General features: G+C 36.7%; 1 protein-coding gene across 4 annotated transcripts in view; it reads left to right on the forward strand.

Annotated features, from left to right (window-relative positions):
* Positions 1-72: 72 nt before the first annotated feature.
* The window catches only part of TRIM23 (tripartite motif containing 23), a 34,342-nt gene continuing 12,648 nt past the window's right edge, over positions 73-21,766 (forward strand). Inside the window, exons 1-11 of one of the 4 annotated variants that reach the window (XM_062599269.1) lie at positions 73-183; positions 937-1,099; positions 7,543-7,664; positions 8,568-8,846; positions 9,314-9,496; positions 10,188-10,403; positions 11,414-11,548; positions 15,093-15,222; positions 15,339-15,449; positions 16,907-17,031; positions 17,370-17,572. In XM_062599269.1, coding sequence (XP_062455253.1) covers positions 82-183; positions 937-1,099; positions 7,543-7,664; positions 8,568-8,846; positions 9,314-9,496; positions 10,188-10,403; positions 11,414-11,548; positions 15,093-15,222; positions 15,339-15,449; positions 16,907-17,031; positions 17,370-17,549 — 1,746 coding nt within the window. In that variant the 5' untranslated portion in view covers positions 73-81 and the 3' untranslated portion in view covers positions 17,550-17,572. Of the gene's footprint in view, positions 184-936; positions 1,100-5,676; positions 5,717-7,542; positions 7,665-8,567; positions 8,847-9,313; positions 9,497-10,187; positions 10,404-11,413; positions 11,549-15,092; positions 15,223-15,338; positions 15,450-16,906; positions 17,032-17,369; positions 20,231-21,766 lie in introns of those variants that run through there. The other 3 variants (XM_062599267.1, XM_062599271.1, XM_062599270.1) reach the window with 3 other exon arrangements.

Genomic DNA, 21,766 nt, shown 5'->3' on the forward strand with positions numbered 1-21,766 from the left:
GGCCGGGGCGGAGCCTGGGGGGCGGGGCGGGCCCCGCCGGCCCCTTCCTGCCGGCCGCGGCGTGGCCCCGCCCTCCCCAAGATGGCGGCGCTAGGTGTAAACAAGGTCGGCGCTGGCGCTGTGCTGGACGCCGGCCGGGGGCCCGGTGGCAGCGGCCGGGGGGCGGTTGGCGCTGCCGTGAAGGTGAGGAGGGCTGGCGCCCTCTCCTCCCCGGTGCCGAGAGAGGGGAGAGCCAAGGGGCTCCGTGGCCGCTCCCTGAGGCGGTGGCGGGGCCCTGCCGTGAGCGGGCCCCGCGGCGGAGGGGGCGGCCGGCTCCCCGCGCGGAGCCGCCTGCGCGGGCGGGAGCAGCGCCGGGGCCCCGCGAGGCTCCCGGGCAGCTGGCGGGCGGGGCTGCGCCCTGGCACAGCTGCCCTGCGGGTGGCGTTTCCGTAAACGCCAAACAGCCCTGTTTCTACCTTAATGCGTTCGGGTGTTCCTGCCACCTTGCTGCAGGGTTTGCAGCCTCATAAATGTTTGGTTTGGTGCGTCTGACCTTTTCGTGTAGGTCAGCTGTGAAAAGAAACTGTTTCCCCTAGCTGCCTGTCTGCTTCAGAAGGGTCTTTCCCTTTGTTTCCTTCTGGGACATTGCTGCTTACCCATTTGTGCCACTTGCCCCGTAAACTCTTTGCATGGCTATGTGTTAACTGAAGTGGGCAAAAACTAATGCTAGTCAGGAGGTAGTCCAAAGAGTTGAACTGTTCTGTTCTCTTCTATTTTGTTCCAGTTGTTTAATGGATCAGTAGTTATGTATACAAAAAACTGAGCACCTGTGTGCTGTGATTGCAGGAATTTTCATAAAATATGTTACATGGTGTTGTATGGTGTTACATGGTTTTTTATATGAAGTTTGGGTTTTTTGTGAGCTTGGAAACAAATACAGTCTCTTATTAATTATAGGTTCTTGAGTGTGGAGTCTGTGAAGATGTATTTTCTTTGCAAGGTGACAAAGTTCCCCGGCTGCTTCTGTGTGGCCATACTGTCTGCCATGACTGTCTTACCCGGCTTCCCCTTCATGGTAGAGCAGTTCGTTGTCCCTTTGATCGACAAGTTACTGAACTAGGTAAGAGAATATAATTCCAAAACTCAAAGAAAAAAAATAAATCAGCCAAGGATACATAGTCTTTAAAGTTATAGGAAAAATGTGTAAAAACTTATTCATTTCTATGGGCTAGCAGACTATGTTGTTACATTGTATGCTATCAGAACATTCATAATTCATGCCTTTGTTTTTGCTCAAAATCATGAAAAAGGAGAAGGCAGAAAAAAGGGGAAATGAATTGTGGATGGTATAGGTGCATAGTGCACAGGAACCAATAATACAGGTATGCTAAATGAGTTGGTTTTGTGCAATAGTCCTTTTTAATGTTACATTTCACTAATAACTAATATTTTGGAAAGGAACTAATAAATGGAATGTTCACTTATTTCAGAGAAGTTCATAACACTGCTAAACGTTAGTAAAATAGCTATCTTAAAGTTAAAAGTTTTTATTTCTTCCTGGAACCTGGGCCTGCAAGCTTTATGCCTTGAAGTCTTGTAAACTTGTATTTACAAAGTCACTAGTCTATTTTAAGTTAGGGTTCCTGAATGGCTTTTGGGTTCCTGTTGCCCTAAATGCTAAGCAGTTAAGGGAGTAATGATGACTTTTTAGAAATGGAGGAGCCAATGATAATAATTAACCTGTTTTTATGTTGTAAAATACGTCTGTGTATGAAATAACTGACTGATAGTGGCAAGCTATCAACAGGACTTTTGTTACAGTAGAAGAGTCTCCAGAGAATATATGAAAGCATAATACATAGCTTTTATCCATGGGTGGGAGGTTTTCTAGGCAACAGATGGCACATGCTTGTAATTCCTTCGAAAAGAAATTGCCTATTCAACATATGGTTACAGAGAAAACACTTATCAGAAGAATTTGTACCAAGGAGAAGTTGTTAACAGAACTGGTTGCACTAGCTTTGAGTAGCACAGGAGAAAAAAAAAAACATTGGAAGAGTTCTCACAGGGAAATTTCTAATGCAGTGATCTGTGGAAGAAGTGTTCAAATACCAGATTAGCTTGAATAAGCGTTTGCTTTGTGTAGCAAAGAATCTGTTAAAGTGTAGATGAAGAATAGGATGAGAATAGGAATAGGATAGTCACTAGCATGCTTTCATGGAAACTGAAGTCAGAAAAAGAAGTATCGCTCTTGTATAAAAAGAGTGTTTGTGGGGGGGGGGGGGAGAGAGTGAGTGTCAAATGAATGACTGCTGATTGAAAAAGGTGGCCAGAAAAGTAACAGTTGTTTTACATTTTAGCTGTGATTGTACAGCTGCAAGAGATTTCTTGAAATGTGCTTTTAGGAGGGCTCAATCCTGCTGCTGTTGTGCAACTTTTCTATTTAGGGCCACTGCTTATACCTTATTAAATAAAAACAGACTTTTTTTTACTGTAGTAGGGAACTTCTTATTTCATATTTTTTTTTATTGTGCATTCTTTTACAGTAGCTATCTGAAAATATACTATAGTCACTTTTTATGACTTACGGGTTTAGTAAAATCAGAGCTTTATCTAAACATCAAAAATTTCTTTATCTTATACTGAGGTGCTTCTGATGGGAAAATAAGGTAGAACGTTGTTAAACTAGGATAAGGCCTGATAAGGAGTGGAGGAGAAAAGCTTCAGCTTTTTGTGTCTCATTCTAGACCTACAGGCTAGTTCTAGAACTAGTTGCTCAAAAGAACTGTTAAGTGGAAAACTAGCAAAATAGCTTGATGGTAAAAATGCTTTTGTGAAGAAAAGTGTTTTGCTTGGTCATTTGGGCCAAGAGAGGGTCATAGTCACTGCAAGTCTCACCAGGTCCATGTAAGAAGTGTCTTAAACAGTGTTGTTTCCAGCATGTAAAAATGGGGTGTTCTGTGAGTATGTCTTGTTATGGCCCCTTGTGGTTTAAGTCTGTGTATTTGTTATCTTGTCACCTAATAGTTGCTGCTGTTTAAGTCTGCTGAGATTGTAACTCTGTTTGGCTTAGGAATGAAGCTGGGTGGAAGGCATGGGAACTCTGAGGCTTTTTACAAGGCTTCTTCCGTTCACCACATTTGAATGTTGGCACGTGAGGGAAAGAGCTCCATTTCCTCCATTCTTGCAATTGCTGTTCCGTTTTTCAGTGAGGTGGTCTCAGGCAGCTGCTTAGTATCTAAATCAAGATTATAGGATTACTGTCAAGAGAGTGTTCTGTCAAACATCTTTCTGTTTCAACAGAAAGAAAAGCTGTGTAATCATGGCATAAAGCTACCTGGGTTGGACAAAATTCCTTAAGCAATAACAGCAGATTGTTTTGTAGGCTACTTCTAGTTGATCACTTAACCTATAAAATTCAACATGTAAATTTGCTTCTTTTTCTTTGGTCTTACCATTAAATCACTTAATACTATGTGCATCCAACTTTTCAGAGGCTTGGGAACTTTCCAAAAGGGGTACCTATGTGAAAGCTGTCTTTTTTCCCTTCTAAACGGGCACTTGCTTTAAATTTGCTGACCTGTTTCTTCTACACATACAACTGGGAAGGCAGGGCAAATAAATACTTCCTCTATCAGGACTTCTGGAAATATGGGACCTGCAAGTGAAATTTGACAATGTTAACTTGTTTAGCAAAAAAATTCTAATAGGTCATAAAATTTTGCTTTGAGAGAAAATATTTCCTAATGGATAGGTAGGACTAAAGCCTCTCCAAGCATTTTTACTTTGCAGAGTAGACTAAACATAAATTTGAGTTCTTCAGTGAAGTTGTTTGTGACTAATGTTCTGATGGAAAATTTTAAATGGTTATGTACATGTTGAAGGTATGTGAGCTATCTAATGGTTATTTTCAACTAGATTAGTATTCTTTAGTGAAAAAGATGTAATGGGAAAACTTTTTTGAGTTGGGAATTTTCAAACTTTCAAAGCCTTAAATTCTGTATGATGTTGTCCTAGTGTAATTTGGGAATTTCTATAAAATCTCTTTAGATGAATGAATTCCTCTTGTAAATCTTTCCTTGAAGTATTGTGATTTGGGAGAAGAGGATGAATCACATCTTACTACCAGGTTACCCTTCTGCCCTTCCTGCAGGGGGCTAGCTTCTTTCAAAATAGGTAGGCCAGGAGTACATGGAGAAGAACATGCTACATGTAGCAGCTTTGGAAACTCAGGCTTTTTGCTTTATCAGAGCAGCTCTTCTAGGGCACCCCTAAAAGTGCAGGGCAGTGATACTCCCTCACAACTGTCAGCATCACATTACAAAGCTGAAAATACTCTCTGTCTGGCTAATATCGTTATAACTTGTTCAACTGGCATCTGCAAGTTTTGGCATCCTTTGTGGAACACATCTCATTCATATTGCTTATATCTAATGTGTTCTTTTGATAGTGCTAATGTCAAAACATTGTGCAAGAAGGTGTTCACTCTAACTTTGTTCTCTCTGCTTTTGGATACAAGCTGTGCCTTTTGTTCTTTGTTATTTGTAATCTTTTCCCAAACAAGCTTTCATGCTTTCAAAAATAATATATTGCTGACTGGAGTTGATCTTAATATCTTCACATAGGTTTGTCGTTATCTTATTCCTGGCTATTCATGTCACATTCCTGCTTATTCGTGCCTTATTCACAGTCAGATTGTGTAGTGGTTTTCATAATGGGCACAAACATTCATCCTAGGCACAAGGATGAGATCACTAGACTGATACTTGCGACCTAAGCAGAATTTGAACCAAAGTCTACAGAGATTAAACAAATATGTTTATGCCCTTTATCCTTCAGTATTTTTTAATATAAAACAGATACTTGGTCAGCTGATTGAAAGTGTGTGTTTTGAAGATGCAATTTTATAATGCTTTTGGTGTGAAAAGAAGCAACGTGGCTGTTCTTCAAATACATAAACTTTATGGTAGATGCTAGTGAAATGAGACATGACCTATGTGACAATGCATGTATCAAAGGGTGCTTACTGTTATAAATTATATTTTAGAGGAATAATGAGTGAGAAGTATACATGTAAGCTTTGCCTATTTTTCCATCTGTGCCCAAAATTGATAATGCGCAGGTGATCTGTAATATGTATTATGAAATCTCTGTGTCTATAATAAAGAAAGAATGTAAAACTAGTGTAACTGTGTTATTCCTGACAGCTTTAAGTTAAGAACTGTAAAAAACACATAATAGCTATGAACATATCTTTCCGCTGGTTAAATTTCTGTAAATCAGTTTTGCTTCGACTTGCCTGGCTTGACTGTCTCTTCATGCTGAGCATGGACCAGGAGAAGAACTAGCATGGTTCAAATTGGTTCAAAAGCTTACCTTTTAAGTAGTGAATATATCTGAAGAGTATCTGTGTAATTATACAAAGACCTTTTTTAGCGGAATGACTCTGTGCTGCAAAGCCAAACTCCTGTGGGAGCTGAAGAGCCTTTCCTTAGAACCATGACAATGCTGAAGGTCATCTTGCTGTATGTGCCAGACTGAGGATTAATGAAACATGAATATTTGAGATGGAAAAAGTGGGTACTTCTGGATTTTATGGTTCTCTTAACTGCCTGCTACTCATAGTAAATGGTGCCTGGCTCTTCCTTTGGGACAGCACTTTCACTGTCTGCAGTGTATCAAAATCCTTCAGTTTGACAAATTTTGGCACTGAAGAAAGGTGATCTGTACAGGATGGGTAAGATAACAACTGAAGTGTCTTACAAAGAGATAAATGAAATGCAGAGTTGAGGTCCTTTGTGCCTGGTCTTCCTTTCAGTGCACAAAAGAAATGCTTTATCCAAGTATTTAGATGAAGATTGGAATAATAAATAATAAATTCCATTGGAATTAACTGGAATATACGAGTGATTTTGGAGATAATTAATTTCTTGAGCTTGTCCTCTAAGATGAGGTTTTTAAGAGCCATGGAAAATAACGTTACAACAAATCATAGGCATTTATGGGTTAATTGTGATAACTGATAGAAAAATAGCATGCTTGGAGATCTAGTGTAATTGGTTTGTATATCCCTGTTCTTATGAATTTTGGTGAATTGGTCATAATAAAATCCCTACGGCAATAGCAAAAAGTCTTTTGAGTTGATCAGCTGGTGAGGCTGGAGGAAGAGGATATGCATTTTTGTTACATGTCCTTGGCAAATTAGGAGTCATTAACAAGTAATTACATCCTGTACCTAGATTGGCATGTGTTGATTTTGTATATGAATTGCCTTACTGCTATTAATTAGGGCTTTAACTGTTTCCAAACTATGCAGAGATAGGGGGTGTTGTCTAGACAGTGAACAACTTAAAAAGTTGACCTGTCTTTGAACTAAGTGTGACACTCATTCTGGAAACTCATGGTGAATTCAACACTAATCTTCATAAAAACACATTTTCCATATTCTCAGATTATGCAGCTATAATTTATTATTCTTTATTTCCAGAACTAGTTAGTTGTGACTTTGCAGTGGTAGTCAGTCTATTGCAGTTAATCCAATATAACTCTCTAGATCTTGTAAATTCAGGAGAACATGATCTATCCTTGAAGAGGGCAGACTTGTCTTGTCTGAAGAATATCTGGTCAACATACTAATTATATATAAAATATGTAGAGAGCGAGCATGTCCCACTCTTTTATAAAACACAGAGGAAGGTCCTAGATATTTTCTGTACAGACACTAAGAATAATTAAAAACTAGTGAACCATTGCTCAAAGATAAATTATCTTTGAGGCACCTTTAGCCTGCAACAGAGTCTTTAAATTTATGGTAACTGATGTTGGAGAAAAAAAAAATCAAGGGATGATATTCTGGAAAAGCAATCATTAGTATTCTTGTACATATGCTAAGCAACCTATGTCCATAGCATTTAGTAGTAATCACTGGCATGAGTAAGTTAACCTCTACAAAATGAGGCTGATGCAGGAATAGATATGAACTACTGCTCTCCTCTAAGGAGTGTGAGATTTTTTTATTATTATTATTATTTTTATATATTCTTTTTGCTATATGCAGTGGTATGGTTTATGGGTCCCCCTTTCTGAATATTATTTTAAGTTTTATTCAGGTTTTAACTAGGCTGGGATCTGCAATAGGCTTTGCCCCTTGTCATTAAGGGAAAGCAAAGTTTGTCAGTATGAATTCTTCACAGCTTCTGTTGGCACAGTAGAAATGTTCACTGTGCCATAGATAGGTTTGGGAAGTATATTAGATTGACATACATATTTTGCATATTCTATTCAGTCTCTAACAAGATGTTGCAGATTATTTTATAATTTCTTTTTAAGCCCTTTAGTAGGAGAAGCCTGTGTAAATATTAAATAGTTCCATGGTGGAAAGAAGAGGATGGAAAGGTAGTATAAATTTCCATAGAGAGAATGATAGTTATATCTCGCTTCAGTTTTCTCTCTTTAGTATTAGATTGTCAGAATCTTACCTGTGGTTTATGGAGCTTCTCATGACAGTATCTACTTGGAATCTTTGTTCTCCTCCTCTTTAATCTATTTTTTCCTTAAAAATAGGAGATTCTGGTGTCTGGGGCTTGAAGAAGAACTTTGCTTTGTTGGAACTGTTGGAACGACTGCAGAATGGACCTGCTGGACAGTGTGGGACAACAGAAGAAGCTATTGATCTATCTGGAGAGGTATTAGTTTTAAAAAAAAAAAAAAAAGTTGATTGCTTAAAATGTATGTTTAAGATGGGAAAACTCTGTTTTAACTGAACAAAAATGAAAGCCAGTTCCATATTAAATGTAAAGTTATTTTATTAATGAGATGTTTTATTTTCATCTCAAGTGTTTAACATTTTAATTACTTGCTTCATTATTGAATTCTGTGAAATTCTGATATCCAGTGACTAAAACAGAATAGAAAAATCCAGAATGTATATGCTTTTTCCCCTTTTTTAGGCTTTTAAACATTTCCAAAAGGTGTTACTCATTTGAATGTTTTAGCTGTAGTAATTTTAGAGTTTCTAAAGCTTCTTGAAAGTTCTTCCTAAACATTTGAAAGCAATTCTTTCTCAAGTGTTGCTTTTCTGTAGTCATTTGATATGACTATGTCATGTGGTAGGAAGTGCTTCTTTATTAAAACTGACTGCTTTAATCATCTCAGTATTAACTGCTATGCAAAAAGTATCATGGATTGCCATTCTAGGAGTAGATGGTTGTCTTAAGGGCATATTTGTCTATGGATGTTTTGTCTGTCTGTAACTTTAATTATTTTTTCTGTAGTGCGTGTATTAAGGTAGTGTCTGGAGCCTGAATTATTTTAGCTTTCAAACCTTTAAGACTTCAGTAGAAGTTTGGATTTGTGGAATCTCTAGAACAATCCATTGAGTTTACTGTAAAGCAAACAGATTTTTATTTTTTTAGGAATCTGAAAATTTAAAAGCAAGCTTTGGAAGTATCCTAAATATTTATTAGTATGTAACTTTTTAAGAAAAGTCTGCTTTTTAGGTTTATATTGGTGATAACTTTTCTGACTTTTCCTAGTGTATTGAAATTGGATAATAACCCCTTCAGTTTGATTCTTTTTGTTGTTGTTAGTGTATCATCCGTTGTGATGAAGACGAAGCCCATGTTGCATCTGTTTATTGCACTGTCTGTGCCACTCACCTGTGTGCAGACTGTTCCCAGCTTACTCACTCTACCAAGACACTAGCGAAACACAGGCGTGTACCGCTTGCTGATAAGCCTCACGAGAAGACCATGTGCTCCCAGCACCAAGTGCATGCTATTGAGTTTGTTTGTTTAGAAGAGGGCTGTCAGGCCAGTCCCCTCATGTGCTGTGTCTGCAAAGAATATGGGAAGCATCAAGGTCATAAGGTACTGTTAAAGATCTGTTTATTGTTGTGCTGCGAGGTAGCTGACATAAATGATACTTATCCAATTTAAATGCAGAGGATTATCAGGAAGGAGGGAGAAGATGTTTGATACATCTTTATGGAAGTAACTTCATGCTATTCATTCCCCTTTTCTTCATTTTAAATAACTGCTATGGTAAAAATACATGAGAAAATTGTTTCTAAGACCACAGTATGGTTATTTGTACGTTAAGACCCAAAGGCCCTTTTTCTGATATGGTGCTGAACCTGATTATGGAAATTTGCTTATTTGCTTGTGTAATTGATGGATTGCTACCTTAAATGCACAAATTAGACTATGTTGAAATTTAATTTTAAAATAGTGTTTAAATTTTCCCTTGCCTTTCCCTCCCCTTAAACATCTTCCTTGATCATCCTATCTTACTACATATATTTATGCTTGAACTTTATCTTACTTTCATTTAACAGCATTCAGTCTTGGAGCCGGAAGCAAATCAGATTCGTGCATCCATTTTAGACATGGCCCACTGTATAAGAACTTTCACAGAGGAGATCTCGGATTATTCCAGAAAATTAGTTGGAATTGTTCAGCAAATAGAAGGAGGAGAACAAATAGTTGAAGATGGAGTTGGAATGGCCCATACAGAACATGTATGCTTTTTTTTCTTTCCCACAAGCGTTGTGTATTTGTTTTTGTAGCTTGTGTTTTGTTTTTCTTTTAAGGTTGTAGTAAATGAAGACTTTTTAGAGCAGTAAATTATAACGTGATTACAATATATCTAATTTTAAGGACGTTCTTTGGGAATTACACACCTTCTGTAAGACAAAAGCCTTAAATTGTTATTATGGAATAAGTGTAATTTGAACATACTTTGCACTTCTTGATATTGAGGCTTAAGACAGCAGATGGAAGGGGAATTTCTAGACCACCACAGTGTTTTTTGTCGGTGTGGAAACAGATATACAATAGGGAGTTATATAATTGCAAATATAACATTAAAGTATCATGACAGATTGTCACAGTACCTGAGGACAAATTGACATTACTGAGCTTTTTTTGTCTTTGTTAGTAGTAATTTTCTGTGAAGTGTGTGTACACTCGCTCATTTGTATATATGACTAAGCTACTTGTTTATCCGAAGTGCTACTTGGAGTAACTTCTTGGAGGATCTTGGTCTCAGGGCTGATAAGACACTCTGTGCAACTGAAACTTGAAATGTGAGCTAGCCAGCCAGATGTGAATAAAAGTTAGAAGTTGGAATAAAATGCAGAATATTGTACTTCTGGGATCAGCTATTGTCTTTAATCAAATTTTCTCTTGATCTCATGACTAATGTTGTAGGTACCAGGGACTGCAGAGAATGCGCGCTCATGTGTCCGAGCCTATTTTTCTGATCTTCACGAAACCCTTTGTCGTCAGGAGGAAATGGCTCTTAGTGTTGTTGACGCTCATGTGAGAGAGAAGTTGATTTGGCTTAGACAACAGCAAGAAGACATGACCATCCTGTTGTCACAGGTTTCAACAGCTTGCCTTCATTGTGAAAAGACTTTACAACAGGTAGGCTGGCAAGCTGTAACATGGGGCAGGATATGGGGAGCTGTAAGCTAAATTTAGCCTGTAAACTGAAAAAAAATGGATGGTGCTCTGTATTCTTTTTTTTTTCCTTCATAATGTTAAAACAATAATGATACAGCATAAAGTGTTCATTATAAATGGATGACATAACAAGTACAACAACATCATGTCCTTCCATTCCTAGAAATGCTGTGGCTGCAGCATGATTGTGTACCTTGGAGTAATGTCTAATTATTTATGGAGTGAGTGGGAAGAGAGAGAAAAAACTGAAGCAAAAAACTTGCATTATTTATGGGAAGGATTTTACTGATGCGATTTCCAGTATAAATGTTTGAAGATAGTTGTTCGGTGAAACTGATAAAGAATACTGTGCTAAATAACTTTCTGCAGACCTCACAGTCTGGGTAGTTCAATCATTTATTAAACATGTGAAGAAAGTGGCTATTTAATAGTACCAGATTGAACCATTATGCATTTAGTTTGACAGCAGAAAGTAAATTGCACATGCAGCAAACAGTAAATTGAATGTGACAAATTATTAATGTATTATAAGTATCTTTTGGTGTCTAGCTACTTTGTTAAATGTACATTTAACTGTCACTACTTGACATTCCCATCATTAGTGCTAAATATTATTCTTCCTTTTGTGTTAAGCATGTTGCTGTATGTTGCAAAGTGCTGTTGTAGTCTAGCTGCTAAAATGATTTATGAATGATATGAATGTATAAATTATACTACAGAGTAATGAAATAAATACTTACTCCTAGAGAACTAAGAGAGGTTAAAGAATAACTTAAAAAATGGCTGAACTTTTAAATATTTGCTACTTAAATCACAAATGCAATTCTTCCTTAATACTAGCATTTTTTTAAAATGTTAATTTGCTTTAACAAAAATACTAAAAATGATTTATTTCTTGCCATCATACTTGTTTTGGTTGTATTAAGTAAGTTACTGATGGGAGGGGATGCTTTTGTTTTTTGTCTGTTTAGGATGACTGCAGAGTAGTGTTGGCCAAACAGGAAATTACAAGACTACTAGAGACACTACAAAAACAGCAGCAGCAATTTACAGAGCTTGCAGATCACATACAGCTGGATGCTAGCATACCTGTTACTTTTACAAAGGTATTCTTAATCTTGTGAAAACATAACTATCGTTTTATGAAGTTCTACATGTCTTTTAAAAGAAAGCAAGAATAATATACCTCTTTAACATGCCATATTTGTTGAAGCAAACATACAGAGTTCAGCATCAGTTACAGCCAAAGTGTCTTACCATATGATGAGTGCTGTCTGGCATTTGAACACCAAAATAACTCTGTTGGAGTTAGTGTGAGAAATAAGCATTCATTTAATATCAGCTACATCAGTAGCTTTGCAGTATAGCTGCTTTCTTCTAAATATTCAACGTAGTTGTCATGGATTTTAAGAACACTTTTCTTTGGAAACATCCCTTTTGTTGTGCATTCAGATTAGGAACCTGCCACTTACAAAAAAGACAAAGATGTGTGGAAAATGAGGACAGCAATCACTTTTGCTGAATGCATATTATTTCTTGAATGTTGCACACCTGTTATAAAAACAAAAATACCAATGTGTTTCAGTTCATAATCAAGATATTTTGTATATTCATTTGCATTCTTTCATTCTGATTGAGGGAAGGAAGGATAGGGTCTATTGTTACTGTGGCGAAACTGAGGATTTAACTACTGCTATTGAAGTTTTTCCTATAGGAAATAGATACTTTCATATGGTTTCTGTTCTAATAGTAATTAGCATTGCTCTCAGCATCCGTGTTCTGTATGGCTCTCCAAGAGATTTCATGCTGTGTCCTTCTAGTAAAAATAGTTTTAATGTTTTGTTTCCATTGGTTCTGCAACAAAGTAGGTAATTCAGAATTGGTGTGTGTTTTCCATTGTGCAGCTTTTCCTCCAGATTCGTCATTAATTGCTGTTCTTAGTTATTGTTCTCAGGGTAGTTATTAATGTTCTTAGAAGTGCCTACATCTTGTATTTCAGCATGCAGTTTACTTTAGCAATACACATGTTCCAGCAGTAGGTATCAGAAATTCAATTTCTGACAAATATCTTGTTTGGAATGTCAATATGTTTCAGTTTCTGTGTAATTTATCTACCTCAGGTATGAAGGTGAAACTTCCAGCTAACAAATCTATAAATACGACATTTTCATCTCTACCCCTTCTTTCCTGCATTTGGCAGAGGCAAGAGATAACTGGATGGAGGAGACCTCTGTCTGCAAACCTTTGGTTAAATCTAAGTGATGTGCTCAACCTATATATCACACTCGCTGTATTTTGCCTTCCCTCACTAAGAGCTGTTAATCTGACTCAGAAAACCTTGATCAGGAATTTCTGAGCATTTGGAAAGAGAATGGTTGCAGCCAGCTTGGCTACACTAGGAAATATGAAATTCTAGCTCAGGGAACTCTGTCTTCAAAGGTCTTTCCACATTTCAGCATTCTTGGGAAAGAAATGGGGCATTTGTTGTTCTCTCCTGTGATAGATTGCGATGCTCACCAAGTCATGTGAAGCCTAGATCCAGAGTTTCAAAAGTGCCAAAGCGAATGTCATTTTTCACAAAAATAGCAGTAGTCAGGAAAAAGCAGAGTGGAAATAACAGCTTCAGTCTATTTTCTTACTTTTTTCTGTTCCCTTACTTTTGATATGAAACTTAAAGCTCTCTTTTTTTACACAGTGGTCTTTCAGGACACTGTCATGCTTGTGCCCACTGTTCGGGGTATGCAGTGAGGCTTGTCGTACCTGAAGGGTCTGTGTCTGGGAATAAGATCAGATTTTGGGCAGCAGTGAAAAGGGATTTATCTTCAGATCAAGAACTGATCTCTTGCTCTGTTGAAAGGTCTCTCTCAGGATCTCTTAATGTGCTAAAGGCTGCATCCACCATAAAAAAGGAAAAGTATTTCAAACAGTACCAGATCAGAGGAACATGAGAATTCTATATCCAGTGAAGGTTGTGGAGTTACAGGTTTAAGGCTGAGAAAGAAAAATCCTGTCTGCTGTTCAAAGTGAATGGATTTTAGCCACAGTGTTTCAATGATTGCCTGAAAACCATAAATAGTGCTATTTCCCTCTTCTAAACCATGAAGGGAAATGCCATGCTTAAAGCACTGAAAGGAATGAATAAATTATTTGGAGACGTTTCCAGGAAAATACACTAAAGGCTTTCAAGGAATATATTAGTATAAAATCTTTTTTTTTTTTTTCAAATGTTAAGATAACTATTTCCCATAGATGCTTCTTTATACATGCATTTATGAAAACTTCTACCAAATAAGGTTGAGATTGCTTCATATACTTAGCTTGTCGGCAAAGAAACGGCTTCTCATCTAGGACTGTGATCTTTGTTTGGAGAGAGATACTGCTATTGTGTCCTGGTCAAATTCTTGGTATAGTTTGTAATGAGTAGTGACTTCAGGATGTTGTATCCATGATTAACAAATAGTTGTCTGTGTGTACTGTGCAGGAGGTTAATGATAAGAAAACTATACCTGAGACAGAAAAGAGGGCTGATTTCCTCACTGTTCAAGCTAGTATTTTGGACACTGCTTACCAACACCAATCTTACTATAATCTTGATGTTACTTGTTTTTGCACTGTTATACTTGCATCCCTTTAATTTTCCTCCATGTCTTACAACTTCTCAGAGTCTTCTTACAAGGAATGCCTTTGGATATTGCAATAGCTAAGGACACTGAGTTAAGCTGTATTGATTATTCTAGCAGTTTACTACTTGGTCTGTGATAGAGGGGAGAGTGGAGTTGCAAATCAGATCCTGATGGCATAGCTCTAGCTGTATAAATGGTTCCTGTACTTGTGTCTCAAGTCACGTAATGTGGATGTTTAGATGTACAGTCAAACTGGTGCATGTTGGTCTCAAACCAGGAGAATTTGTATTTTGTACTCAAGAAATAGCATTTCAAGCACAAGAAGAAATAAAAAGCTGTAGAGGGTAAACAGTTTTTGTGTTGCCTAGCACAGTGGCACCTGGAACCTCCAGATCTTGCAAGAAAACACATGTAATGCTGCAGGTTTTTGGTTTCAACCCTGCTTCATCATGAAAACCTCTAAGTACTTGAAAGATACATTTCTAGGACACACATGTTTATACTGCTTGTCTTATGGTTTATTCTTTGCTATATATTAGTAATGCCTCTTGATCTGTAATGTGCTAAAGGATTGGTAGTGGGTTGAGGTGAAGAGGCATAGCTATGGAGCTTCCTGCTAAAGAATAATTATATAGGTGTTAATAGTGCAACAAAACTTAGTGGAAAAGCTTGAAAGCCAGCAGGGAATCCTCTGGTCAGGGAGTCCTCACTAATTGCTGTGAACAGCTTGTCATAGGATTTAGGACAAGAATGACAGAAGAATTTGAAATTAAGTACAGACATGCTAGCATGAGAGTGGATGTTTTTGTAAAAGATATTTAATAACTTCAGTAGAAGTTACAGATTTGCTTCAGAAATTATTGCATATTATGGCTTATACTATTGCAGGTGATGATTGGCAGGTGATAGTGCCTTCTACCTTTGGAATCCATCCATTTAATCACTTTACAAATAGTGATGATAAGCATATTAATATGCATTGAGTTTCCTAAACTTGCTCTCATTTTGTGTATTTTGTTTATTCCAGGACAACAGGGTGCATATTGGACCAAAAATGGAGATTCGGGTTGTCACTTTAGGACTGGATGGAGCTGGCAAAACCACTATTTTGTTCAAGTTAAAGCAAGATGAATTCATGCAGCCAATTCCAACAATAGGTCAGTAGCAATGAATTCAATGTAATGATTTTCTGTGCATTTGTTTTATCTGTAGAATTTGATAATTTTATGTTCATAGAGAATAAGACTATAAAACTTGAATATTTTTATCTTAGGTTTTAATGTTGAAACGGTAGAATATAAGAATCTGAAGTTTACTATTTGGGATGTAGGAGGAAAGCACAAATTGAGGCCCTTGTGGAAGCATTATTACCTCAATACACAAGGTAAGATTAATACAACTTTAAATCTTTTTGGCTCATCTTAAAATACAAGATAAAAAACAAAATACAGTGCTAACTTATCTAAAACTATTATTATTGTTAGAAATCATAACTCTAGAAAGTTGTTATAAAGTAGCATACAGCTGCTAGATTCATGGTCTGAGATTTTAATGCAGGTGGTTGTAGTGTCTGATGAATAAAGGTGCATTCTGTAAATCCATCAGACGGTTCATGGAGCCAAACAAAATTAGAATCTCTATTAAACTGGTTTTAGCTGACAGCAGACAAGGTGCAATGTTCCAGAAGTTCCTGTAGTGATAATACTTGTCAGGTATAAACTTTAAATAGCACTTGAAATGAAAATACTCAGCATTTAGAAGTCCCTGGTTGGCGACTTAAAACTTCCACAAACTTCTGACTTGGTACTGTAGTATAATATCTTGTCATAGAGTAGTTTACTAATAAAATTACTTTCTTATGAATACATAGTTCTGAATGATGTTAACTTGAAAATTTTTGCTTGTTCCTATATATGTTCCATAGTTGTTTACCAATTTAGAAAGGAATTCTTCATGCATTCATTGAGAATTATGTAGAATACTTCAGAATGACAGACATTAATTAAAGTATTCCATTTTGCATGTTATTTCAGCCTTCACTGCAAACTTTAACCTCTTATATCTTACCATCTTTTTATACTTCCAAAAAATTGCATTTGGGGTTTCTGTTGACCTCTTAAAACTTCCTCCTAAACAGCAATAACACTGAATCATGCCTGTCTTGAATTGTAAGCCTGAGGCACTGTCTAAACAGTTTGCAGTGATCTAAGAGTTGGTAGATCCCTATAGTAAGGTTCATCTCCACCTCCCCGCCGCACACACATGGTAAAAGTTGATGAGTTGAAATTCTATCCCCTAGTTCTGCCTCCCTAGCTGTGGTCTCTCTGGCATCTCTGTTACCTGCTATAATGGATAGAAAAATCTATGCTGCTATGTCAAACACTTTGTTAATAGGAGTCCATAATTTTCCCTGGCTTGTGTAGTCCTCTCTAAGTATGTATGAGAATGGTAGGGAAGGGGTATTGATTTGGCTGAAGCTTATAGGTTTTACAGCCAGTTCAGTTAAGTTAGAATAGAGTTGTGTGGGAGTCTGAGCATAAATGGATCAGGAAATAGTTTAAACTGATGTATTTAATTTACACAAGGTAAATCTGTTTTTAGACATAAGTATCATAACCCTTATGTTAGATGAGGCCAAAAACTTAAGAGTGTTTTTTTCTTTTTAGAGTGAAGTCTAGAGTTTTTAGAAAGTGATAGGCACATAAGGCGTTTCTCAATACTCCTGAAGTGCACTGCTGAGACACTTCATTTAGAGAACTGTGTTAGAAATAAAAATTTGTTGGAAGCTAACACAATCCAGTGTTTATGTTTGAGTGTCTAAAACTTCTTTTTCTTTATTAGCGGTGGTGTTTGTTGTTGATAGCAGTCATAGAGATAGGGTCAGCGAAGCACACAGCGAACTTGCAAAATTATTAACAGAGAAGGAATTGCGGGATGCCTTGCTGTTGATCTTTGCCAATAAGCAGGTACGTATGGTTCTTTTTTTTTCCTCTCAGTTACTTCTTTGTCTTTAGTTTGTGCAAAAAATTCAAACTTTCTGAACCCTTTGTCATAGGCAAGATATAGGACTGTGGAAAGGATATAATGTAGATGTTTTTCCTTATGTTTAAAGCTGGTAAAATAAAGATTCAACAACCAATTTCTGTTTTATGATAAAAACAATATTCTTAACAATTTGATCTGGCTCTTCAGTTTGAAAATTGTGTGTATGACTTGCAGTCATTCTCAATCTGAGCTATCAGTTAAAATATCTCAAACATACTGCGAAAGAATAACTGAGTTTATGTATCTGGTTCTGCTGCAGGATGTAGCAGGTGCACTTTCAGTGGAAGAAATCACGGAACTGCTGAGTCTACACAAACTCTGCTGTGGCCGGAGCTGGTATATTCAGGGTTGTGATGCCAGAAGTGGTACAGGACTTTATGAAGGATTGGACTGGCTTTCAAGACAACTTGTGGCTGCTGGTGTCCTGGATGTGGCTTAGTTTCACAGCAGTTGCAGTTTAAGGTTGTAGTTAGTTTTTTTTGTTGTTGTTGTTTTGTTTTGTTTGCACGATTTAGGATGTTGTAGATGGGTCTGCTGTCTGAAGAGGGGACTTTATTTCACTTGGTGGTTACAGAAACACATAAGCCTTTCATCCTAGGTTTGATTGGTTCAGTAAATCTGTGCAACTGTTTGTGTTTTTTGAAATTTGATACATTTAATGTGATGGGTTAGTTAAAAGGGTGCCTTGAAATTCTTTTTGGCAAAATTAGGTTGTTTCAACTCTTCCCTGATAAGTATGTGCTTTGGAGTTTATCTGATAATCATGACATGGTCACAGTAGCTAGTGGGTATCAGAAAATTTGAGTGATTTAGAAATACTTTGCCAGGAAACCATTCTAAAAGTTCATCTCAAGCTATTTGGAATAGTAAATTCTAGCTGTTGGTCAGAAACAAATGGTGCTACTTTTAGTATCTTAAATGCATTCACCTGAAGTTGGCATTGAAAATTACGTGTGAATATGCTGTAAGAGAAGAACATCATTTCCCTCCACACCTTATTTATTAACTTCCCTGTTTGTTACCAGAAGAAAAAGGAGCATAATTTATTGAGGAGGAATTGAGCATGGGGAACTGTGTTGCGGTGCTGGTGGGCTGTGGCATTGCCTAGTGCATGTTTGGTGTGGTGAGGGAAGAGTTGTTAAAAGTGGGCATATGCTAAATTATTTATGGACAGAATATAGCGATACTGAGGTGGGGGTGTTTTGTGTATGCTTAAGAACATCATCTGTCTTCAGATATCAGAGATTTAAATTTGATTCAGGAAGTCAAATGAAGCTTAAAAAAATTCCTAAAGAAGCAATGTGGTGTAACATCAGTTAAGCTATGTACTTTTATGTAGAGGTCATGCTTCCAGAATAAGGTAGTAGCCTTAAAATATTAAATAACCTGTCGTAAAACCAGCATACAACTAATTATAACTCTTACTTAGAACAGCAGATGTTAAAACGTGACATAAACTTTCTGAATTTAGATTGTGTTCATTCTTACTATATCTTCTACATGAACTGTCAGCAGTATCTCTATTTTTAAAGGTAATTCATTCAGAAACCAATGAAATATGGATGTAGCATTCTTTAAATTTAAAGAAGGTTGAAGTGACTTACTGATGTCTCCTTTTTTGCTGTGCACACAGTTAATTTATCTGTCTGGTATGCACACCTAGTATAGAATCTTCTGGCCCTTCTTTCTCTGCACAGCCTTTGCCAGTTGAAGAATCTATGCCATGCACCACTGCACATCAGTAGAGGAGTTACGACTAGCATAGCCAATAGATCAAAATCACATATCATTTTTCTTCCTAGGGTAGAGATAAACAGGGAGAATCAGCAGAAGTGAGCAGTGTTGTTTCACAGAGTTCTTGTTTCTTGTTTTTTTGCCATGCTGAAAAGCCTATTTATCTGGTGAGGGCTCTGAGCCCCGTCTGGAGGAGAAAATGCATCTCATCATCAGTGGCTATGACTAATGTAGTAGTATCAGTTTTCTGATGTTTTCTCACTACATACATTAGGTAAAGCTAAGAATGTATGAACAAGTAATTTAGTACAATTGCACTTTTTTGAGAGGAAGCAGTGGTGGTAACTACTCCTTTCTCATGATAGTTGCTTATAGCTTTCTCTTACTTAAGTTTAGCACCATTTTTGTGAAGTGCAGCTGCAAATTTAGCAAGATTAATGACTTGAGATTAAGAGCTGCTGGAAAAAAACCTAAGCTTTAAAGTAGGTGTTTGTGAAATAGGCTTACATGCCTACAGACATGTACAGATGCAGAGAAGGAGCGGTTACTCTTTCTTTGGAAAACACTTGGTAACTTTTGTACGTAGTTTACAACTGCTTTGCTGTTGCACACCAACTGAAAATTGTTCATCCTTCCCAGCCTGCAGCTTCTTGCACAGTAGACAGCTGGCTGCTGTGACCTGAGTATTTGCTTGGCCTGTACTGCAGAGCTGTTCCAGATCTAGTTAGAGCTGACTGTCCTTTTATAGCTCTATTTATAAAATATGAACAAATTCTGCTAAGTGTGAGAGTTACTTTGCTGGAACACTTCTAACAGAAAACACATGCATTCTCTAAAATCCTGAACCTGAAATTTTGTTTTAGTTGGCTCAAGCTTTGGAAGCACAAGCCTCCAACTATTAGCTGTAGTTCTAATTAGAACTTTAAAATGTTCAAGGTGACCAGTTTGCTTTTTCTGTAACAGTACATTTGGAGACAGATACTCACTCATGTATATTTTTGAGTGCAAAAGGATTGCTTGTGACATGTGTGGAATGCTACCATTAAAGTGTTTTTAAGTGGAACTTACTTAAGATGACTTCAAGTAACTGTGAAAAATGTTGCATTTGTGAACTCTTTTGTGTTAACAGGTACACATGGAGGTTTACTTGTATTATAAGTTAATATTATATATAACTGTTTCGGTTGTAAATTTAAGCTTGTTTCACCATTTTTATTGAACTTCTAGTTTTTAGTGTACTGACTTATGCAATGTGTAACTGGAATATTTCCTCAACTAGAACTTACGCAAACGTTATAACTACATGGATTAGTTGAAAGACTGAACAAATTTTCGTAAGATTTTGATTTAAATGTGAACCTGAGTAAATACAGCATTCAGTAGTGGTGTTGTGGCTTTCTTTCTGGTGTAAAAAATAGTAAGTCTAACCTAACTGAAAAATAATGCCTTATCACTTGATAAGGCATTACTGTATGTTACCTTCAAATTTGTTGTGGATGGAGTGGGACTTGGGTTTTCTTCTGAAATAGTCTTTGTTCTCATCTGTTTGAATAGGTGTAGATGTTATGTAGTAGTGTTATGTAGTAGTCTTTGGAAACAAATGGCTCTTTCAGTGGAAATAGTTGAGCTGCTGCAGTTCAGCTGCCCAGAAAAATTAAAGGTTTTAAATTTTTTTTGTTGTTGTTGAAAGAGTAAAGAAATTTGCTAAATTTTCTCCTTTTTATTAGAAGTCATTTAAGAGTAGAAATGTTATGTTTAACTTACTGTAAACATTTTATCCCTGAAGATAGCCTTTATTTTACTGAAGATAAGTTTCTTAATGATTGCAGCTTTTGAGGGAATTAATTTGATGAGTATCTTCCTTCAAAGAAATGGTATGAGATTTAAAACCACCACCATCTACTGCAATGATTTGGCTAGACTTATTTTACTTCCTGAAGCTGTAAACAGCTTCATTATGCAAAGATGGAAAACTTGAAATCTAATCTGTTTGTACTCTTAACTCATTTCAGGAATAAGTACCAGAGTCATTCTAGATCAAGCTTGAATTCTACAGCAGGAATCAGTGTAATTAGTAATCATGTAACTAGTTATCAGCTAAAAACCTGTGGTCTGGGCATTCATAAGCTTGGAAGAAATATATATGGTTAAATACAGAAAAAAAATCTGTCCCTTTTACTACTTCAGCATTGCAACTGAGTTAATACAAAAGTCAGCAAATAATGGCATAGTAAGAAGAAAAATATTGCCTAATGGATTATATTCTCCTAAAGTAGTATAGTTTAAGACTACTAATGCTGTTTTACCAGTCCTTTGTTTTGTGTTTGGAAAGCAACAATGAATGCTAAAGTACTTTTCTGCTGATGTGAACAAAAAATGAGCATAGAGAAATACACCTTTTAAATCACTTGTGTAGTTTTATTTGCAAAGTTAGGATGTTATAGCTCCACATTCAGCTGCTTTTGGTTGAGGGGAAAAATGGGATGTCTTGAACTTTTGAGGATCATGAAACCTTCAACAATTTTTTTCCACTTGTTTGACAAGTTATCCATATAGTTAATTTAACTAACTAGGATCTCCTTTTATGAGTCCTACAAAGAAATTTAAGCTTAACTTTTACCATTTTATTTATGGTTTACTTCCAAAATTGTTACAGAGCTACTTCCAGATGTTAGGTACTATCAAGATTCTTAGTTACATGTGCAGAATTGTAACAAAGCGGAAGGATCTCTGCTGCAAAAAAAAAAAAAAAAAAGGCGTGTGGGCCATCATGAGTGGACTTCAAGTTCTATTTAACATCTCATATGAAAATGACCTGAAGTGATTGGAATGCTTGGTTTTATAAATCAAATCAGCACAAATGTGAACTCTTTGGAGTCTTGCACTACTGCAATGGTCAAAGTTAAGATTACTGTATTTAGA

This window comes from Rhea pennata, chromosome Z, assembly GCF_028389875.1.
Source record: "Rhea pennata isolate bPtePen1 chromosome Z, bPtePen1.pri, whole genome shotgun sequence".
NCBI lineage: Eukaryota > Metazoa > Chordata > Aves > Rheiformes > Rheidae > Rhea > Rhea pennata.